The sequence below is a fragment of the Callorhinchus milii genome, unplaced genomic scaffold (assembly GCF_018977255.1).
Source record: "Callorhinchus milii isolate IMCB2004 unplaced genomic scaffold, IMCB_Cmil_1.0 Scaffold17, whole genome shotgun sequence".
NCBI classification, from domain to species: domain Eukaryota; kingdom Metazoa; phylum Chordata; class Chondrichthyes; order Chimaeriformes; family Callorhinchidae; genus Callorhinchus; species Callorhinchus milii.
Window position 1 is genome coordinate 11,223,902 of NW_024704758.1, and position 22,797 is coordinate 11,246,698.

At 44.0% G+C, this 22,797-nt stretch overlaps 1 protein-coding gene across 2 annotated transcripts; it reads right to left on the reverse strand.

Annotated features, from left to right (window-relative positions):
• Window positions 1–5,761: 5,761 nt before the first annotated feature.
• Window positions 5,762–19,079, reverse strand: bdnf (brain-derived neurotrophic factor). Of its 2 annotated transcripts, none has more exons than XM_007887667.2 (2): window positions 19,041–19,079; window positions 5,762–6,792 (listed from the first exon to the last, which is right to left on the reverse strand). In XM_007887667.2, the coding sequence occupies exons 1-2, from the start codon at window positions 19,041–19,043 to the stop codon at window positions 5,989–5,991; spliced, it is 807 nt and encodes a 268-aa protein (XP_007885858.1). In that variant the 5' UTR covers window positions 19,044–19,079; the 3' UTR covers window positions 5,762–5,988. The 2 variants fall into 2 exon arrangements, with proteins under 2 accessions (XP_007885858.1, XP_007885859.1); XM_007887668.2 differs by lacking the exon at window positions 19,041–19,079 and adding an exon at window positions 10,072–10,235.
• Between the last annotated feature and the right edge of the window lie 3,718 nt (window positions 19,080–22,797).

Consider the following 22,797-nt stretch of genomic DNA (forward strand, 5'->3'; position numbering starts at 1 on the left):
GATAAGCAGATGAAAATGTCCTGAATATCCAATCAGTTTTTGATAATAATGGAAATCACAAGCACGATAATAATGTTTATTTGCAGTTGAGTTAGTTTCTGTTGCACCCTCAACACCTTGTTTTTTTTTCTTTATTGAATACTGACAATGTTATTAAATGTAATACATTAAGAGTACTGTTTTAATGTATTTATGATTATCCTTAAACTCTGACAATTGAACAGATGCATCATGAATGACATACCAGTGCATTTCTTCCAAATATCAATAAAGACTGAAAGAGAAAAAATAGCTCCAAATTCCTAGGTCAACTTTTAGAAACCCATCAATACATCAAAACTGGAAGGTAAAATTCCTAGATAAATGTTATTAAATGAGTGCTATTCACTGTGAAATGAGATGTGCAAATTTACACATGCTGTCCATGTGTTATTTGATCTTTGAGATCTCTCAGCTAATTATTGAAAATCCCTTCACCTTATGTCAGAAGAAGCGACCTTTTTCTGCAAATCTCGGAGAGACACTGATGTTTTGTGTGCATCACAATACCTTTTTAAATGCTTTTTCTGCCACATAGATACCACAATGTGAAAAATGGTGTTGTGATATATTTAGCCATGTATGCTATCTAACATTTTGAATGTGTTCTTATAAGTGTTACGAAGAACAACTGGATTATTTACAAAGCAATTATCCAAACCCCATGTTGGTTTTGGTTAACCGAACTCTCAGTGTTTTGTTGTTAGTGTGACCGAGTCCATAATCTAGTGGATATTTAATATTTCTAAAGTTCAGTTCATGATTGTCGTAAAACATTGGTTATTAGAATAAGTATCCAGATATTCACGTGCCATTTTTGAGAATCTTATGATTTAATGGTAATGATTATGGTTGATCTGCTTTGATCCTTGCATCATGTCATATTGCTGCTGTACTGAAGAAACTTAATAATAAACTGAAGATTGAATCATATCTCCTTCGATGATCTTCCAGAAACAATACCTTGTGTTTCATCTTGTTATTAAATAATAATAATACTTACATTTGATGAAGCACCTTTACACTTCAGGAGGACATCTCAAAGCTCTTCACAAGATCTATTGCAAAGTGTAATGCCTGTGCATTTTGTCGGGAAGCACAATTATACTATCAATCGATAGCATGAGACAATAAATATTGATTGTAATTGGCCTTTATTATATCATTAGGATCAAGTATTAGATCTTATCAGGACTGACATGAGATGTAAACTTCCAAAAGTTCTCTGTTAAATTTTGTATGAATGAGATAGTATTATGCGTGGAACTGAAAGCCTAAAATACATTTGTGTGTGTGTGTTTTTAGCACTTGGTAGTAGCAGGCTTGTGCAGAAGAGATTCTGAGTGACTGGATCAACTATTTATTATTGGACCATATTTATGCTGATTGACTGGATGCTGATATGATTCAGATTTCTTCCCCATGCTTTATCACCCTCGTTCCTAAAGGAAATGATGCATGTTTGGTTACATGGGTACCAGCAGCAACCCATCTTCTTAACCAATTAATTACACGAGCACGGGTGAACCCAGTGTTGGTAGACTATTTGAACACGAACGTAATCAAAGCCGAGTCTGATTTTTTTGTCCTCACACAATGTGCACACTTGTACACTTTCTCGCTGGGGTCAACGGAGAGTGATAGAGTTGCTGATAGGCATTGTATTGCCATGGCTAAGGTCAGCTTGCTCATTCATTGATTCATTCATTGATTCATTCATTCATTCATTCATTCATTGTATATTAGTTCTTTATTGCATCAACTGGAATATTTAACCTGTACTATAATTTTATGTTATACTAAATGGCACAGCCTAGCTCAGGCCAAGTTCTGAACTGTACCCAAGCTTCAAATGGCACAATTACGTGTTATAATCAAATAGTGTGCACATGATTGATGCAAAATGTTTACTATAGGGACACTCCATAGCTTTAGTGCATTGTGTTATAAGGCAGCAAGCAGTACGTATCTCAAGCGTCAGATAACATAATACAACACAAGGGTTCCTCTTTTAGACTTAATCAATATATTCTAAACTCTGATTAATTAATGTTGCTGCCTAGAAACACATTGCTATATACATTATTCTATGTAATACACAAAGAGCAATTTGTCTTTCTGTGCAATTAGTTTCAGAGTTGAATGTTAATTCCCCCGATAGCATCATCTGCTACTGCATAACATGATTCACGTTGAAGTGATTGTGCAATGATATTGACTTTTAGTTTATTGAGCTTTATAGAGAAATAGAACATCTTGTACGTATTATAAGTCAATATCAAAGGACATTACATCTAATAGAGTTAATTAATTTCTAGAATGTTGTGAATGTTCTGGTTGGATGTACTGAGGGTATTGCTATTTGGTTTGATGTCTTAAAGCAAAAATTGTTGACTTGGTCAAATCTACGAGGTTACCATATCAGTCTTCAGATTTCTGACACTCAATTGGCTGAAATGAATGACTTTTGGTACCTGATCAGTTTTCGTCCAATAAGAGGGACCAATTTGCTTGGGTTTCACCTTCAATATGGACTGAGCAAGTGGGAGGAAGAGGAAAATAATATTGTTTATTGTTGAAAGACGGTAGTAGTATATCAAATAGAGTGCATCCGTTGTAAAATTAATGAACTAAAATGGGAGAGAATATGGCGTTGGGAAGAAAACTGAGGCTAAAGAAAGGCTGAGCAGAAGGAAATTGTATTGCTTTACAATTATTTTCCTGGTGTTAATTTCAGATGGTCATGGTAAAAAAAATCTAGTTCTGTCAGTACTAGGATTGAAATATTGGAGCTTTTTTCATTAGTTTGAGAGCTGAAACAATATTTTTTCCCCAGGCAAACTAAAGGTTAACGTCAAAATGTTAGAATTAGCAGGTCACGACTTCACGTTAATGGTCGAGACAATTAATTATCATGGGTGGAAGTTATTAGGAGATTATTATGCATTAAGCAAATACAGGAAAAATTCTGCAATTGGAAAACCACCAGTTTTGTTTGTGTAAACAATAATCCAAAAGCAGAGTTCTTGGCTGAATCCCACCTCTCTGTTAACATGAACAGTATTATTTTTTTCAATGAGAAATACAGGTGTGTTGATTATGGCCACGAACAGTATTTGTAAAGAAACATTGGGAAATATTTAATTGAATTGGCTTTCAATTGAAACTAAAGTTCCAGTTTAAAAGAATGTTTTATTTGGTTGAACATCTTTTATCTGTATATTGTAGTAGTTCATCTGGGATAAACTATTTAGAAACGTTTAAAATAAATGCAGTTTATTTCTTTCGTCTGTTTCATTGCAGTGCCAATGCTTTGATATATAGGCATCAAAATAACCCATTTTGTCGAATAGGATAATGACTGATAATTGCAAGAATTAACCTCAAGTGGTTCATTTAAAGGCTATGGACATTATTATCACTTTACAGCCGTATGTGTTCCACCACACAATGTAAACCCAGTCACGTTTACTTGGGCAGAAAATCACGTTGTTCGTGTCATGTAATAGTGTTGTCGGGACTTTTATGCAGATTCCGGAAGGATCAAAATAAAGTTTCGTGGAGAGATTCCTACCAATCAAGTGTTGTGGGAAAACAGTGAATGAATGTCCTGATTTATTCCATTTGAGAACGTGCAGTCGCCATGAACTAAACATTAAAGTGTCTCTGTTGCACGTTGTTCTTCTATTGTCGCTCTCTCCACCCACTCCCCAAATCTGCTCAGAAACAAATCACGAAGACATTTTCCTAAGTGGCGTTTGGAGGCGTATTGGCAGTAGCCCGAGGGCCACTCTCCATGGATTGCAATGTCTGTGGAGACGATTTGGTGCTTCTCCTGTGGTACCCAATCGTTTCCATTGATCAAATGCAAGGATTATTGATTGAATGGTTCAGTCCGCCAATGCCACCCAGCGACATACTCCCATGTCCTGCTATTGCACATTGCTTCAGCAAAGCAGGGCACTACACTTCACTTTGCTGTCATCGATGTATTCTGTTTATATAGAAGGCAGATTTTGTTTTAAAAAACAGTTTGAAGTCATATTAATGGGTATGCACATGCTGTCTATCACTGCCAACGATAGACAACCGTTGCAACGTGCGTAAATGTTCAGAGCCCCCCAAATCCACCAAGGGGTCAGCGTCTTGTTTTTAATTTAAAATTGTTTTCCTTACAATATTAATCTGTTAAATTATTGATTTCGTGTTACTCGGTTTGAGTTCGGTCCAATCGTTCCGCATTTACAGATTATGGTTTTATTCAATTGTATTGGGCATTTTGTTTCGATTCACGGTTAGAATTTAGATGTTAACATTTGGGGACTGAAACTTCAACTTCTTTAAAAGGGATCCGAGTAAATGCTCCAAGTGATCAAACAAAGTCAAAGTAATGGAACTGAAACATCTGTCGTTTTCAATAAAGCGGTGCTAAGAACAGGGTGCTAAATGTGGGAATAATATAGTGGTATAGTGGTAAAAAGGAATTGAAAATGCATCCAGGAAGATACTTATTTTTCAGAAGACCTTAATTTCTTTGATCCTATTACAGCAACGATGTATGGTCCGAAACACTTGCTTACATGACACCGAACACGCCTGACTCTTGAGTGCAACTGCTAATAATTAGTGTGGAACTCAGCCAATTAACCCCAAATGTCCCATTGACGTTAAGACACATTTTTTTTAAAAAAAAAACAAAAACTTTGTTTGACCCAAATAATATCCTGAAACATCCGCGTTAGTCGGGTCTCGAAATACCTTTCGCATTCGATTCTCAAAGGAAATTCAACATCTGGTCACATCTGGTCAATCCAGGACTGTCGGTCCTTGTCGCTTGTCTTCTTTATTTTGAAGTTGATTTATCTTTCAGGCCATTCACTGCACACACACTACACACACACACCACACACACACACACACCAAACACACTACACACACACCACACACACACTACACACACACACCACACACACTACACACACACACACCACACACACACACACACACACACCACACACACACTACACACACACACCAAACACACTACACACACACACACACACACACACACACACACAGCTTTAGGATCTACTGTATTTACATCCGTGTCAGTGGACCATTTCTTTCCCACCAGTGAGAGGAAACACACTTGGATGATCATGCCTGTTTGGGAGAGGTGTGTGTGTGTGTGTGTATATATATATATGTGTGTGTGTGTGTGTGTGTGTATCTGGGAACTAAGTGATTGATACCGTGCGTGTCTTGGATGCTGAAACTAACCACTGTACCGCTAAAAAAAAAACACCTCGTCTCGTATCGCCCGCAGTGTATTCGCACACGAACAGAGAGAGAACCTTTCCAGGTTAATTTTATCCCCAGGGGAATAAAAAAAATACTAGTAAAGCTCGACGATAGCACCTTGAACTCTTTTAATTCCAACGCTATCGGTAGAAGGTAAAGCAGTCAACAAATATAATACTAATAGGAATATAACCACTTAAACTGTCTAATGTAAACGGAATGTTTGGTTGGAGTTTTTTCCAATGGATAGATTCTCACCATTGAACAACTTGAAGCAGCATGCAATTTTTTAATTTTCGATTAATTTCTTGGCAACGTCATTCAACAAACCACGATATTTTCTGAGGAATGTAAGTAAATACAGGCTGATTGTATTTTTTTTTTAAAGTTTGTGCGCAAAAAAAAAATGACTTATTTCTCTCTCTCTCTCTCTCTCTCTCTCTTCTCGGGTCATGGAAATGTTCAATAAATAGACCGTAAAACCACTTTTTTTTTACTGTATAAACTTCATTTATACATGCAGTCCATAAAATTATTATTTTTTTTTCTCTGTCATCGTTTTTTTTTCTCTCCCACGGAATAATTTACCCTGTAATGTAATATATACAAATAGATAACTTCTCGATAAAATCTATACAGGTGAATTCACTATCTTCCCCTCTTAAAGGTCAATGTACATACACAGGACGTGTCTATCCTGATAAATCTCCACCCAATTCTTTTCCTGCTATCCATGGTCAGGGCTCGCACGTAAGATTGGCTGGTTTTGCATTGGGAGTTCCAGTGCTTCTTGTCTATCCCTCGACACCCTTCGTTGGTGAAACCCTTTGGGTTGCACTTGGTCTCGTAAAAGTATTGCTTGAGTTGGCCGTTGGGGACGAGGATTTTCTCCAGGACGGTCACAGTCTGCCCCGACATGTCCACGGCTGTCTTTTTCGCCTCGGCGGTCACCCACTGGCTAATACTGTCACACACGCTCAGCTCGCCGCGCCGGGCAGGGTCAGAGTGCCTCCTCACCCTGGCCGACATGTTGGCCGCCTCCAAATAGTTCCTGTACTCCTCCATCAGGAAGAGCAAGGGCGGCTCCAAAGGCACTTGGCCGCTCACCATGACCCTGGACGAATACAAATCCACGTCCTTGCCTCCCTCGCTCGGCCTGGGCTCCTGTTCCACCTCCAGTAGCTCCTCCAGCACATGCTCGAACGTGTTGGCCAAAGAGCCCAGTTCTCCATTTCCACCACCACCGCCTCCTGCTCCTCCTCCACCTCGTCCACCTCCTCCTCCACCACTTATCAGGTTGTCCAGCGTCCCATGAGGCCGTAGAGCTGGGTACAGGGAGCCGCCTTGACCTCGGCCTCCAGCTTCTTTCATTGGGGCAGCTTTCAGGCAACCGAAATATGAGATAACCATAGTAAGGAACAAGATGGTCATTACTCTCCTCACCTGATGGATCTGAGGAGGGAAGGGGGAAGGAAGGACAAAGAACGAGAGCGAGGGAAAGAGAGACAGAAAGATAGAAAGAGAGGGAGAGAGAAGAAACAATATTGTTATTTCTAAAGGTTATCCAAATATCAGATCATACACATCTCCCAAAACCCACTCCCCACAAAAAAAAGACAAAGTTGCAAGTTATTCCCATGTTGTATCAATAGGCAAGTCAGACAACCAGATGACATGCTACCAACCCAACTCATTTATTACGAGGAAGTCGAGCTTTGTTTTGGGCCTTAATGTCTAAACACTTGGCCAAGAAACATGAACCCCCAAAGCCAGTCCCGGTGGTCGATCGGCCATCACCTCCTCCCAGAGAGAGAGAGAGAGAGAGAGAGAGAGAGAAAGTTCAATCGATCAGAGGGCGTCTCGTGTCTGTTGTGGCAGGATGCTGTGGATAAAAGCGAGGGGAGGGGAGGGGAGGAGGGAATGCTTACACGTTCAGGTAGAGATCAGTAAGCAATTCAGCAGGGGATGTGACAGCCTTGCAATCAAACGGCAGAGCAGGCAGGGTTGGGGTTGGGTGCCAGTAGAAAGCGAGGTGTTCAATATCTGTGGCTGGTGGTGAGGGGGCTATTTTATAACAGCGAGTATGAATCACCAGACTTATAAATAGTAACGTGCACTCGTTTCAGTCAACAAGTGAGGCATCTGCCCAAACGCTTTCGACTAAGGTCATTGCAATGTGCTTGGTGGCGTCACGCTCGGTTTCGTCGTCAAACCAGAGAAATTAAGTGTTTTTTTTTGCCCATCAAGAGAGAGAGAGAGAGAGAGAGAGAGCTCACTGCTTGTGACTCATTCCCCTGTTTGCACGATTTCCAACCCCGGCTGCCTTGGGTATCAGTGAGGAAAGGAAGTTGACACTTTGGTGGAGACTTCAATGCCAGCTGATCGCCCAAACAACGATCAAGGTTACGCCAAGTCACTAAACTGGGGGTTTTCTTGGACATCGGGACGAAATACAAAGATTATGGGCAACAATTCGAGCCGCCCTTGGCAATCAGCAGCGTTTCTGCTAAATACCAGCCTCAGACTTCAAACGCAAGATGCTGCAATCCCATTTGAAGCCTGGTTCAAATCAATAACTTCACAAAGTTGTCCCCCCTCTCACACACACACACACACACAAGAATATTTCTTACACAAATCCAGAGGACGAGTTACAACATTGCAAACGTTCAAGCAACGTTTGCCACGGGTCTGTGTTAGGGTATAAACTCGACCCAGTGAAATATCAAGGCGAAGAAGTACCAATGTTTCAATGCATATCAAAACGGACATTGTGAGTAAGCGTTATTTTTATTAAGGTTAAGCAAAATATAGTCTCTTTGAAAGCTTGAAGCATTAACCTTTCTGCCCCCCCCCCCCCCACCACCTCCCTTCGTATATATTACAGATATAAACATTCTCAGAAACCACTGAGTGCCAGTCACCCTTCAGTCTTAGTTCACCTTCTTATGTGGTCTTCCAATTAGTCATTAATGTTAACACAGCATCATTAAACGGCACTTTGGGAACCACACGCATTCAGCAGATCAAACAGTTGCACCGCAAAGTAGGCAAACGATACCGAATCTCTTGGTGGGGGGCACACACACTCTATATCTAACCTATTACTGTAAATGCAATCCGCCAATACCGGCTATTGTGTTTCCAGTTAACTGGGTTTATGCAGAAGGTTCTTGTGGAGGAAGGGGAGGGAGCAAACAAGACGCATATAGTATGCAGCGACATGTTAACACATAAAGCCATTCAAAACATTGAAAGAATACGTGGTACGTAACACAGGGCCCAGGAATAGCAATCTCCCCTGTAACGCTATCACTGCTTCTATCTTAGCTAAGAACCGTCGGGCTCACAGGAAAAGTTGGGCAGCTATTCAGCACTCTGATTAATTCGGCTTATACCCCTGGCGGGTCATTTACCCAATCGATAATCGGTTCAACTTCATAAATATTGCGGTCAGCATCGATATCACTAACAGGGCACATCAACCTCGAATGGCACAGAAACACGTCGATGGGAACGGCATGATTTTTAAATATATATATATATATATTCTATATATAATCAATATATCAAAGAATATGCATGTTACGTTTTCCTTTAACCTTCTCAGCGTAAAAAGAAACGCTGCAAACGGCATCGCTACAATCCACACGGCAAGTGAATGCGAGAGGAGTTATTTGTGATCTCGACCCCACCCGCGGAGATATGGCGATTGCGATTAATTAATTGCATTACATTATTGGCTGATACACGAAACACGAAAGTGCCGAATTGTTGGGGACGCAATTCGCACTTCGGAGTCATCGGCAGAACGAACCTCGCAAATTACAAGGCAATTTTCGCATGACTTGTGTGATGATGATAATAATAATTATTATTATATTATTATTAAATATGGTTTAGGGTGACAAAGCTGGCTGGGGCTGGGGGGGGGGGGGGGGAGGCATACCTCTCTTTCCCTAAAGCAAGGTGCAACACACTGACACCTTGGTAAAAAAAAACTAACTCTCATCACGTTATTCCCCACCCCCCACACACACCCCTCCCTCAACCCCCCACCAAGGTACCAGATTTGGATCTAACAATGTACTCCCGGGAAAGGAACAAAGAGGGTATTGCAGTCATATTTCCATTTCAGAAGACAAGATTTACATTGCAGATGATGGATGCTGTTTATATTCATGCAGACTTGAGTTGCAATTGCGTCACCGAGGTAACACATCTAAATTTAATACCTCGTCAATTACATCTTCTCTCGGTAACCCCCCCCCCAACCCCCCTCTCTCTCTTCTCTCTCTCTCATCCCAAACCTCTCTCCTTCACCGGTACCGCGTCTGAAAGATTTTTGCTCGATCTACAACGTACGACTTCGAACATCTTTTTCTCGAATCGACAAACTGTGGTGGCAAATGAAAGGCATTGTTGCCAGAAGCGTTGACTCCTTTCAACGCACTACTTTCGAAAAATACCCAAGTGTCTCCCAGGATTTTTTTTTTAGTCCACTTAGCTGGTCTTTCACAAAGGAAACCCACAAGCTTGACAGTGGACAAAGCAGATGACAGCCCTCATCCCCCCCAACCCTCCCCCACCCCACCACCACCACCACCACAAGTTCTACACAATTTGTGTTTCAACCCATCTCGTTGAATGGACAAAGATAGTCATCACCACTGCAGTTCTCCTTTTAATGGTTGACCCGCTTCAACAAGACAAAGAAAGTGAATAAAATACCTAAGTCCAAAGGCATCGCCAAAATTCTGGTACATTATGAGCGACTTTTTCCAATATCGGATCCGACGAGAGTCTGTTTCCCCTCCAAAGACCAACATTTTCCAACGTTGCCACCTATTATTTATTTTTTTAAAAAAAATTTTTTTTTTTTTTTCCTCTCTCCCCCCCCCCGTGGTAGTGTTTCATTTATTTTTTTTAAAAAAAAAACACGCGATCTGCTTACTTGCGGCGACGTTACTTTGCGGTCGATGGCAAAACGCACCGGTTTTCGGAGCACAACGTAAAACTGACCAGAATCAGGTTAGAATGGTCATGATTTTCATCTCCAGCTGGTGACGCTGTAGTACGCGGTTGAGTGGGGAGGGGTGTGTGGGGGGGGGGGGGGCGCCTTTTAGCCCAGATACCTCAAAGTGTTGGAATTGTTGCAGATGGCAACTGAATTTCACATTCTTGTCGTTATCATCTGCAAATGACTGCGTTTAAAGCACCTTCGTATATGCAATGAAGGGAACAAGGGGGTGGAGATGGGGCGGGGGAAGGGGGGGGGGGGGGCAGGGGGGAAGGGGCTTCAACTTGCTGCAACTGCTCCTGTCTGCATTCTCCCAAACAAGAAGACACAGCTATTTATTTGCACTGTATCGCACTCAACTCTTTGAAATCGCGAAAAAAAACACAAATAAAAGTTTTCTGAACTCTGTGACATTGTTCCTGTGACGAAGTGGGGAGGTGAGGGGGGGAGTGGGGAGGGGATTTTTTTTTTTTTTTTTGGGGGGGGGGGTGGGTATGCAGCTTCAATTAAGTCGGCAAACTTATCCGAACGCTATTCTCAACGTTACCAAACCCGGATCAACAAAACATGACATTTCCCAACACCACACACTACGTTGGATTCCCCCCCGAACCTTCACACGTTAAAAGTTTTTTTTTCGCACACACACACACACACACACACACTTGGCGCTGTCCTAAACCCGCAGCGTTCACCCCAACCTCCAAACCTCCAGAGCTCTCAAACCCACCTCGACCTCTTCCTAACAGTGACTCCCTCCCCAGGTACACACACAACCAGCAAATTAGCACTAACCTTGAGTTACAATAGCCCGAGGGTGGGGGTTGGGATGGATGGGTGGGGTGGTGGTGGTGGGGGTGGGGTGGGGGAGGATAGTTTGGGGAGAGGTTGTGACAAATTCTCGCACTTAATAAAACTTGTTATTTTTCCTTCGCCTCAGTCACCTCGAAGATGGATCCCCTTTTCAGGTCATCTCGAAGCGTGTGGGTCTTTTTTTAAAAAACACACACACACACACACACACTCAGACACACACACACACACACAGAGAGACAGAAAAGTACTAATAAGCGGCCGCAGACGACTCTCCCGGTCCAAGGCAGGAAAGACCAGCTCGCAATCTTGGTCAGGACCAACAGCATCCAGACTCCCGCAGTTTAAGTCGGGAAGGAGCGGAGCGGAGCGGGTGCTCTCTGAGCCGCGTTAACCCCCCACTCCCCACCCCCACTCCCCACCCCCAGAGCGCACACAGTCTGATCTGATCGGCGGCACAAGTCAGTCAGTCACGGCTCGGGTTTCCTATAAAATCTTGATGAGATCTCTTGAGTTATTTGTTGCAGGGCTTCTCCTGTGGCGTGTCTGTGTGTGTCTGTGTGTGTGTGTGTCTGTCTGTGTGTGTGTGTGTGTGTCTGTCTGTGTGTGTGTGTCTGTCTGTGTGTGTGTCTGTGTGTGTGTGTCTGTGTGTGTGTATCTGTTTTGTGTCTGGTACGAGCTTTCCACGACAGAGCGTGTTTCTCCAAGTCGGACCTGGCTGTTTGACAGCAATGACTTACTTAAATCTTGACTTGCCCCCCCCCCCCCCCCCCACACACACACACCTCTCCATTTCCCCACCCAACACTTCTACCAAATACTAGACACGCAGCAGCGTGTGTTACTACATGAACGGTGGGGAGGGGGAGGGGGGGGGTTCCCCAAATAAAATAATTTTATTTGGGCAAAATCCACTAAACAACAGAGGCGCTTTTGAGGCTGACAGCTCAACAACAATTGGGGACAATACTTGGAAGAAATGGGACAATTTCAACCTCCCCCCCCCCCCCCCCACACCACACACACACAGGAGATTTACATTACATACAGGTTAAAATTGTCCTGGACGCCAACCAGCGATAAATAATTGTATTTCTCAAATACTAACCGAATCTCCCGCTTCATAGGTAATTATTTAAGGTATTTGCATCCAATCAATTTGAAATCCCTAAGTTCAAGTGCACTTCACCTCCGTCCCTTTCTAGATTTTAACCCTCCATCCACCGGCTGCGATGACCCCTCTCATAATCCACGTACTTAGAATTCAATCGAGTTAATAACAACATTTCTTATTAATGAAGGCTGATAGATTTACAGTCGTGGCTCTTACAAAAGTTCCGATGGGGGGTGGGGGGGGGGGGGGGGGGTTGGTGGGGGCGATGGTGGGGTTAATATTTGCGTTAGAAACACGGTATTTGAGAGCTCCCACTGTAAATCTCCGTCCTAACAATTACACACACACAGATACACACACACACACACACACAAAAGTATAGGGAGGGGGAGGGAAAAAAAAAAGACCCACCGTTTTGAGCCAGGGTGTGAAAAAGCATCAACAAGAGAGTTTCATTGGAACTTGCTGACAGTCTTCTCTGTGCCTCTGAGCGGTTTCTCGGCTGAAACTACTTGTGCAAAAAACGTGGTAAATTATTGATGGCGGAAACTACATGGCAGAGGGACGTGGAGTAATGCCATACTCATATGCCAACTCCATTTGATATTCCGATGGTCAGATCGCTGCTGTTGGTACAGTGACAACGCATCGTAACCGACGAGAGCAAGACTTGTAAAAGCTTTACTTCTAACGGGGGTGGGAATTCCTCCTTATGCTAAACATCCCAGTGACGTCTCTAAACCCATCCTTCCACGTGATTCCCATGTAAAACACCAAATATAACTTGCATTGCCCTGGATTCTTCTTTTTTTAAATATATATATAAATATATATATATATATAATAATACAGCGCTCATTATCACCTTGTGGCTTCAAAAGTCAATTCACTTCATTCATTCATTCATTCATCCATCCATTCATTCATTTCATTCATTCATTCTTTTATTTATTTGTTTATTACACGGATGGCTCCCAAAGCTGGACGTACAAGAAGCTGACTCAAGCACTTTTACTTGTAAAAGGTCACAGCTTACAAAAAGTAATAGAATTGCCTTCACGCAAATGGAACAGCTTTTTTTGCTGCGTGTGTCACGTTTTGCCACCAGTTGGAAAAATTCTGAATTGAACGAGAGATGATTCCCCCCTCTCCATCCCCCCTCCCCACCCCCGCACCATCACCACCACTCGCTATTCAATAAAATCAATCGGGATATCCCCCTTCCAGAGCATTTATTTTTCTTTCTCTCTCTCTCTCTCTCTCTCGTGTGTGGAGTCACTACCCCCTCTCTGCTGTTTTAACCGGTTTGCACGATGCGAGGCGGAGCAGTAAGTGGATCGACATCTCGGTCTGCAGCACACACCGCGCAATAACGCAGTCCCCAGACAGGGTGGGCGGGATCCGCGACAGAATTGATGCAAAGGCCCCCACCACCCCCCCCCCCGCCCCCCCCCCCCCCCCCAGTGAAATGAAATACATCACAATATTCCGCCCGCGTCCACCCCACTCCTGCAACCGCCCTTCTCCGCTTGAGCTTCGCATCCGCTTCGCTTCGGTCAGATGACACCCCGTGTTGTGACTCTGACGTCTCATGGACTCCGCCTGAGCCCCCGAAGGCATTGGCTTGAGCAGCGGTGGGTGTGCGACAGTCGTGCGACTCCACTCGCTTGCACTTCCACGCCGAGTGTGCAAAACTCTCAGGTCAAGTGCGTGACGATGTTTCGATATCTGTCGCTTGGGCCGAGCGACTTGTTGTGCCTTTACCCCAATGGAAAAAAAGGCCCCACAACGCCAGATCTCTCCACGTAGCTTTCCCACTGCAGTGTCACGCGTATCGCTGGGGTTTCTGATAACTTTGTAGCTCGGTACGACGGTGAAGCTAATGGTTTTGAATAAAAGAACGCCAGAAGCAACGAGAAAGCCACGCGTTGTCATTCCGGACTCTCCCCTTCGGGTAGAACTGAATTGACACCTTCTTACGAGTGTGAAAGAGTTGCACTTAGAAACCATCTAAACCCTCAGAGGTTGCAGACGAATAATTGGGTGTTTCCTTGACCTCTGGCAGAACTGTCCTGTCCGCTTCCGAATTAATAGAATCTGTGACACATTGCATTTAAATGAACGATGCAGTTTTTTTTTTCATCAGCCAACAAAGTCTGGCTGGAATCCCAACAAACCCACGTAAATAAGTAAAACTTCTTACGGGTGACTGAAATGTTATTGACTCAACCTTCCTGAGGAATTGTAGCCCTCTCCCACCACCCCCAAATGATGCGTCAAACCCCTCGTTGGGGGATTGACGACCACGTAGACTAATACCTGTTGGACTATCAGCTTACTTCAAAACAATAAGTAAATGTCACTCGAAGCGCTGGTTTTTAATAACTGCATTCATTAGAAATCCGAGGTCAACTCCGTTTGGACTGCAAACATTCNAAAAAAAAAGTCGATACGTGACAACTTTGAAACAGCGCTGTGAGTGGGTGCGCGTTGTATCGGGGGCCGGACAGCTGTTTGTCAACTGTTCTTTGACCCGATCGCTTCGACGGCGAGTTCTCTCCAGGCGATACACCCACATTGCCGATTAATTATCGCCGCAAATTGCATGCACCAGCCAAGTAAAAATCCGCACCAGTTGCACTTCCACAGTCCCTTTCGTCAGCCCACCCGCTCTTTCTCTGACTCCCTTGTCCTGCAGTGTCTCTCTCTCTCTCTCTCTCGAGTCCCTTGTGCGCCCTTTGCAAACGATGAACCAAAAGGTACACGCACGGCAATCAATATTGGTGCATGTTCTACATTCCAGCCGTCTCCCCCCCCCCCCCAAAAAAAAAACAACGCAGTGCAGTAATATGCTTGGACTTGACAATCGGTAGTTGGAACCATTTAAATGAAGGTCCTCGTGATATCTAAACGATTGAATTGATAGCCGAATGAACGGTAATTACTTGGACCAAAGGTAGTCCGCGGAATTGGATCAAGATTCTGACTTGAGTGTGTGCTCCTGAGATGCACTCAATCGCTCTCTGCCCCTCTTTATTTCTTTCTGACCTGTAAGAAACGTGTGGGGAGGGGGTAATTAATGTGCCCCCACCCCCCTTGCCATGATGGCAACCGATTCATTTCATTGACGCCAAGTGCCAACGACCTGCTGTCCTGTGTGTGATCACAAACCTTTGGTGTGTGAATGAAATGCCCAGGTTTCGCACCATCGACCAAAGCAGGTCAGCACTTAAATTTAAAAAAAAAACGTTTTGCATTAGTAGTTCTTTACTCGTATGGTTCAACCTGGTAGCTTTTGTGCAATGCACCGTCTTGATGGGGTGCTGGTTATAGTCAAAATCATTGACTTGCAATTCATGTTGCTCCACGGGGTTGATCAGAAGCACTGCCTCCGCCCTCCAATATACAGTAATGGACATAAATACCATGTACTGTTCGGGACCTGTTATCACTCGTGCGTTATAGCGCAGGGCTCTCCATGACCTGTAAGTCGCACGTTCCCTTTTAAGGACCACGTACTAAGCTCTACCGCGCACCGAGCCTCCAAAAACTTGGAGAGATGCTAAAGTGTTGATTGGAAGTGTTAGGGATGGCTTTGGCAGATGGCGTCGAGGGAGGGAGCTTTAAAATGAACCCGGATCGCATGATGATGGCAGCAACGCGCTTCGGTGGGAAGAGCCGTCGGGAAACATGTGGTTTCCGAGGAAATCAAACTGTAATGTCGAGCCGAACCGAGCGAGTTTGTTGCAATGTGTACACGTCAAGTTACCACAGCAACTCCCACCCAATGAAACTGCCTTCTTCCACAACATCACTCCCCAATACGATCAAACCAGAGAGAGAAAACAATAACGTGCAACACACTGAGTGAAACGCGGATGAAATTATTTCGTGGCGTTATGTATTGTAGACGGACAATGCAGATTTCTTCCTCTCTCTCTCTCTCTCTCTCGTGGGTGTTATTTGTGTGTGTGTGCGGGGGGGGGGGGGCATTAAAATATCCCCATCATTATAGGGTTACTGTGGAATTTCTGCCATATACAAACATTGGGTGGGACCTAAAGGATCTGGTTATGGAGATGACTTATTCCGGCTTGGGATAATCTCACTAAATAAACCTTGGAAGGGGGGGAAAAAAAGAGTGGTTTAAAGCATCAGGTTGATCAATCCCCCCCCACCACCCTTTTTTTTTAGATTCAGTTCCGACGATAAACACTGCCACAAGACAAGGGGCACTTTGTAACACGATCTGTATCCAGGATTCACAAATAGAACAGGTTGACCATGTGGGACCGTATGCAAACAAGAGGCGGACAGCGACGCACCTGGAGTGTACATGTTTGTGTTTGCTCAAACAAAACATGCACTGCCGTATGGATTGATGGGCCAAATGTGTGGGACCAAATATTTGCCCCGAATATGATATATCTCCCCTCCCCCCCCCCACCATACACACACACAGACCGACGACAAACACACGCCACACGTGGGGTGGGAGAGGGCTCTCAGCTACTCAATAATATATCAACGTGGACTCGTTCCAGTTCAACACCAAACCCAATGCACAGTCAAGTAAAGTGTCCGCAGTGTTACCCCCAGTCATAGCTCACTCCACATCAAAGACAAATGCGACCCGGAGCTAAACCATCCACCTCCCCCTTTACACCCCCCCCCTCCCACCCCCACCCCGACATTCACACCCACTTAGACCCGACTGCAGCAACCCGAAAATAGATTTTTTTTAAATAAAAAAGCAAGATAATAATACTCGACTGCACAAATCACAGCGAATTGTTCAAACCACAACCCCCCCCCCCCCCCACCCCCCAAAAAAAACAAACGCTTTCCTGTGGTTTAAACCTCGGTCTGTAATGGGGTGACTGACCACAACAGAACACACGAGTGACATTGTGCAGCTCGTAATGAACTGATGGCAAAATAACACCATGCGACCGACTGGGAGGCAACAGCGTGCAGGACCAGCCGGGCAGCCAGGGAGAGGGGGGGGGGGGGGCACTCCCAGCAGTGTTCCCAACACACTGCAGCTGTGCTGTGTGGGTTTCCATCTCAAAGCACCGTCTGTCGATGTGACTGACGTTCCTGTGCTGTGCCGCCTATTTCGACACTTTCCCCGTTGCATTCCCACCCCATCCCATCCCATCCCCTCACAACACAACACAGCACAGCACATCACATCACATCACAGCAGCAAGGCTCGACTCTGGGTTAAAAATACTTATTAAAGGTGGTTCTGACTGCTGCTGAGATCCTTAACTACCGCGAATCACTGCCTTCTCAGTGTACTACAGTGCTGGACGTATGTAGTGCAGGCAATCCAACCTCAAGAGCTGATGAGAGGATAGATAGAGAGGGAGAGAGGGAGAGAGAGAGAGTGGGGGTGGGGTGGGGGAAGCTTCCCTCGGTCTGAGAAAGTATGACAATGAAGCTCACTGTAGTCACCTTACAATGGTGCCAACAAAGGAGTCACAATTATCTGTGGGGACTTAACTGGTCAGGAGGAGCGCATTCCCACAAAGCTACGGTGGCGTCTCCATTTAAACAAGTCCCCCCCCCCCCGGTCTCGGTAAGGCGGAATGAATGGGCGTCGGTTTTGCTCGGAATAATCCGGTGTTAAAAGAGGACACACAGGTAACCCATAAGGGAAAAAAACACCCGCAGGAAACATTACAGAAAATGTTGGAGAGAGAGAGAGAGAGAGAGAGGGGAGAGGTGGTGGTGGTGCTGGTGCTGGTGGTGGTGGGGAAGAGAATTATTATTATTTTTTTTGCACACACGGTACTCACCCTCTCATGAACAAACGGACACACAGCTTATCACCCTCCACATCTCATAAAGTTACAAGTACAAACATTAACCTCGCCAGGACACCCCGCACACACCGCACCGCACCACACCGCACTGCACTGCCCGCACCTTTGCACACACCGCAATAGGAACTCTCCAGCGAGCTCTCAAGTTGCCACACAACTCCCAACTGGGCAGCGATCAGAACTGGGATTGAGTTGTACCCAGAAAAAAAAACCCCACACACATACACACACATCTGCTTTTTTTTTTGTTGCATATACACAGATTTCAACCTTTTTCTTTTTTTTTTTTGGGGGGGGGGGGGGGGTTGCTATTTGGCCATCCCACGACGCTCCTGCTTTACAGAGCAGACTGTCTGAACGCCCAACACGCTGTCCTCGGTGCTGATGTGCCTCCCCAGCCACCCCGGTCGTCAAGCCAATTATTTCCGCGTCCAGTCTATATTTTGATTAACGGCCAGTCGATGTGGCTTTATTATATTATATCACATTACATTACTTACCCACGCCTTGTCACGTGAATACTGCCTTGCCAGAGCTGTCTAGATAATGCCTAATCACATGTCGCCCCTCTTTGTAGGGAGGCTCACTCCCCCCCACCCTCACATTGTACCTCAGTCACATAAACCCATATCATACCATACGTGCATTCCTTGTATTTAATGCAATGGTACTTAGTTATATGCAACATCTCAAGAAGCAGTGCCATTGTTTGTACACATTCACACACACACATATGATCTTAATTCAAGTGTGTGTGTGTGTGTGTGTTGGGGGAGGGGGTGAATTTCCCCATTCCCCCAGTAGTTCTGCAATTCACTACAATACATGCCTCCCCCCCCCTCCCTTTTAAGATATATCACAATATTCAAGTTGAAAGATGATAGGAGCTGCAATTACTCTCCCTCCCCCATAATTTACTTACCATTGTTTCTTATTGCCCAGAAAAGCGAGGTGTCTTAAAATCCAGTCTCTCCAACAGATGCTGGAAGGTAATGTGTCTTGTTTGAAGTCATCATGTGAACTTCTGCTTGCTCAGTGAATCGCCCACCACTTGTGTGACTTATGAATGTAATAACCCTTTGCAATATCCGCAGCTTAAACTCCCAACACCTTAGTGACTAGGAGACAGACGCACACAGAGGTGATTTAAACTTGCACATTTACGCAACAGATTCGCTCACAGAGACGTTTGTGGACTTACGTGATTCTAATGAATGAATGAAGGAAATAATTGCTCTTGGAGAAAGTTGGGTGTCACATACTGGATAGTTGGGTGGATAAGTACGATCAGGGCAAAGACAGTGCTGATTCTAACACGGGTTAAAATTGCACAACCCCCCCCCCCCCCCTTTTTTTTTTTTTAACTTTTGGTCCTGAATTTTCGAAGTACAGTATAACTCAACTTCCCGACACGTGGTTAAGTTGAGCTCTGCACAGGTTTCAGCTCAGCGTCAAAGAGATTTACATAGGACAGGTAAGCCAACATTTTACTTTTTTTTTTGGGTGCTCAAAAAAAAAATATGGAACACGCACTAAGGCACCTATCTCGGGGTTTTACCGATCAGCGATCGGGATGGTGTCGATCAGAGAGAGAGAGAGGAGAGAGAGAGAGAGAGAGAGAGAGAGAGAAGAGAGAGAAAGAGAGAGAGAGACAGAGGAGTTTAGCGTTGTTTCTTACTGCAAAAAAGCAACACAACGTCACTACAGTTTCACGCGTGTCATAACGCTATTCTCCAGCGCGCTACTTGCAACGAGAAACAACACCGTTCTGTGCACCAGGTCTCTATCTCTTTCCTTCCAGGAAAAGTTTAAACATTGACAATATCAACAACCACCAAAAAAAAAAAAAAAAAAACAAAACAAAAAAAAAAAACCCCCAAACAAAACCCCTTTCGCCACTTGCCAACCCTGACCAGCCCCGGCGTTTCCTTGGGTGCAAGCAACTTCCACATGCACTGGCTATTATTTTGATTGGTTATGGCAATCGGTTTTACAATCTCTACATTGCAAGGATTTTCCTTGCAAACCGCATATCCTCATCTTCGCTGAAAGACCCAACAAACGTAGAAGATTCTTTTAACTTACCGCACTAGAGAGAGGGTAGATTTATTGCAGACTTCCAAACCTGTGGCTTCTCAGCTACAGACTTAGCCAGCGATGTTTGCTGAAGGAATCATATAATAACCCAAAGTGACAGATTCCCTACATACAGGATGACGTGCATTTAAATGTGGGCAATAAGCCATGTAGACTTATTGGTCTGCGGAATCCTTGGTGCGCTCCACAACCATTATTCATTTGACAACCAACTTGGCCCAAAGGGAAGAGCTAACATTTAATACTTTGATTATCATATAGACAAGTTAGAATCGTTGTCTTAAAAAAAAAGAGACGGGTTATTTACAACGTGTTGCGTTCCACATTGAAAGCACTATTAGGTGCCAGTGTATTTGCTCTGTATGGATCTGTGTATGTTTGGATCTACAGATGACGTGGGAATGGATGTATACCAACCCACATAGATAGACGAATGCACGTTTAATACAAATAAAGTGAAGAAATACAATCTATATATCCATGTCGCTTACATACAAGTACATCTGAATGGCTACACGGGCATAAACGTAGATATATTCCCGATGGTATATACCAATTCAAATGTATGGCATGTAATATAAACAGTCATAGGAATCAACAGTAGGGGTAGGTTGGAGGGTGGGTGAACAGATGTAATTGCTTTCATTTAGTTCAAACCAAAAAAAAGTTAAGCTATTAAACTGTATGGAGACACCTTTAAGTTAAGTTTGTGCAGTTTTCCTTCAAAATTCCGTCATATTCACCCACACGGATTGATGGCGACCTGACCAAAAAAAAAAAATCAAGAGCAAAACTAATAGGTGTGCTGGTGTTTACATTGCACCCATGGTATATTGATGGGTTTGGGAGTAGCCGATTGATTTTCTTACATGCAAATACTCTTGGCATTGCTCTCACGCACTCACCCTTACATTGCATTATTTTAAATCATGGTTTTAAATAATCTACATGGTGACATGCAAAACAGTGGTCGGAAGCCTATCCTGTACTGAAAGAGTCACCGCCGGAGTCGGTCGAGTGAGAGTAGAACATCCATAAAGTGCAGCTGGAACACTTCTTATTACTTTTTTGCGGTTTTCAATCGGTGTAAAAGTTTTATCCACGTTGCCACTCGCCAGATAACTGTCATAGCCATATCCACATGTTATCCTTTCATGTTATTCGCAATTGCATTGGAGTTACCTTGCCAATTACACTTGCAGGACCAAAAGTGGTGGAGAGTTTCAATATCGAGTCCACTTTTCCACCTCTGATCATGTTTTTGACCGACTGTTTGGATGCCTCGATCAGGATTCCCTGAGCAACGGGCACTACTGGAGCTCCAACTTCCAGGCACCTATACATTTATACAGCCACAGTTTGTATAGCAATGCATTGATTCTTGCTGTGCCTTTCGAAGAAAAACTTTCCGAAGTTCAGTACCATGAGACTTGGGGGAGACACTGACTATTTTACGCAGAGTGAACGTTCCAGATTGTAAACCCATGACACCTGTTTCTTCAGGTCGTTTTCAGTTACAACTGGTCAGCCCACCGTATTGCCAGTTAAGGTTCGAAGGAAGAAGGCTGTAAGGCAACTCAACTCAGTGATTGGAAGTAAAACCGAGACTTTATGTGTCCGATCGTGACATATTACACATTCACTATCCGCGATCACAAACTTAGCTTTGCATTCAATAACGGATTAGGGGCGTCGTCATACGCATTTCAGGGCGGAAGGGGCTTTGCCTGAAATATTCCTGTAGGGAATCTTAATCCGAATCAAGATAGTGATTTATGAAGTTGCCCACCCAAACTTTGAAAGCTCAGTGCTCGTCTCCTTTGGCAAACTGTGGTTGCTGTGCTTTGTTGCATTATTTCCCAGGGTCAAAAATTAAGTAGTCTGGACAAGGCTATCTGCTCTCTCAGATGTTCATGGTCTTTGGAGCTTCCTTGGGTCGAGCCTCGCTGAAGTTTCCAATGGGTTTTCTGTCGGGGTGTTAAAGGTTTGTGAAACGTGCTACAGACTAGGGTGAGGTGGACAGTTACCAGAGGCAATAGTGAGGTGCAAGATGATGGGTTACCCCCTGATTCGTGGATTTCCCACCTTTAAGACACTTCTGAAACAGAAGGGAGAAAGCAGATGACCTCCTCCTTCAATTTGAAGCTGTTGAATAAAAACAAAGATGTGGGCATTTAATTTTTTTCCCAATGGAATTTAATTTAGTCTTCAAATGAAGGGGAAAAAAAACCAATGGCATTTTTCTTTTATATGAACAAGAGGTGTACCATTTAATGCAGGTCTGGCCCGGATCACTTTCTAAGTTATTGGACTGGAATTAACGTACTGCTTAACTATTGTCTGTAAACTCATTAAAGTAATATAAATCACTTTCGCTTTTAAATAAATTAGTCCTTCATTAAAACTGAAGGGTTATTTGCTCAACTACCTCCACCACGGCTGCCCCCCACCCTCTCCCCTTTCATCCACTCACTCTTCCTTCCACACCTTTGACCCAGTCTCTCTGGTTTCTCTCTCCTCCCTCGTCTTACACCTGAAACCCACCAATCTTGCTCCCCTCTCATTCCTGCTAGCTCCTGCCG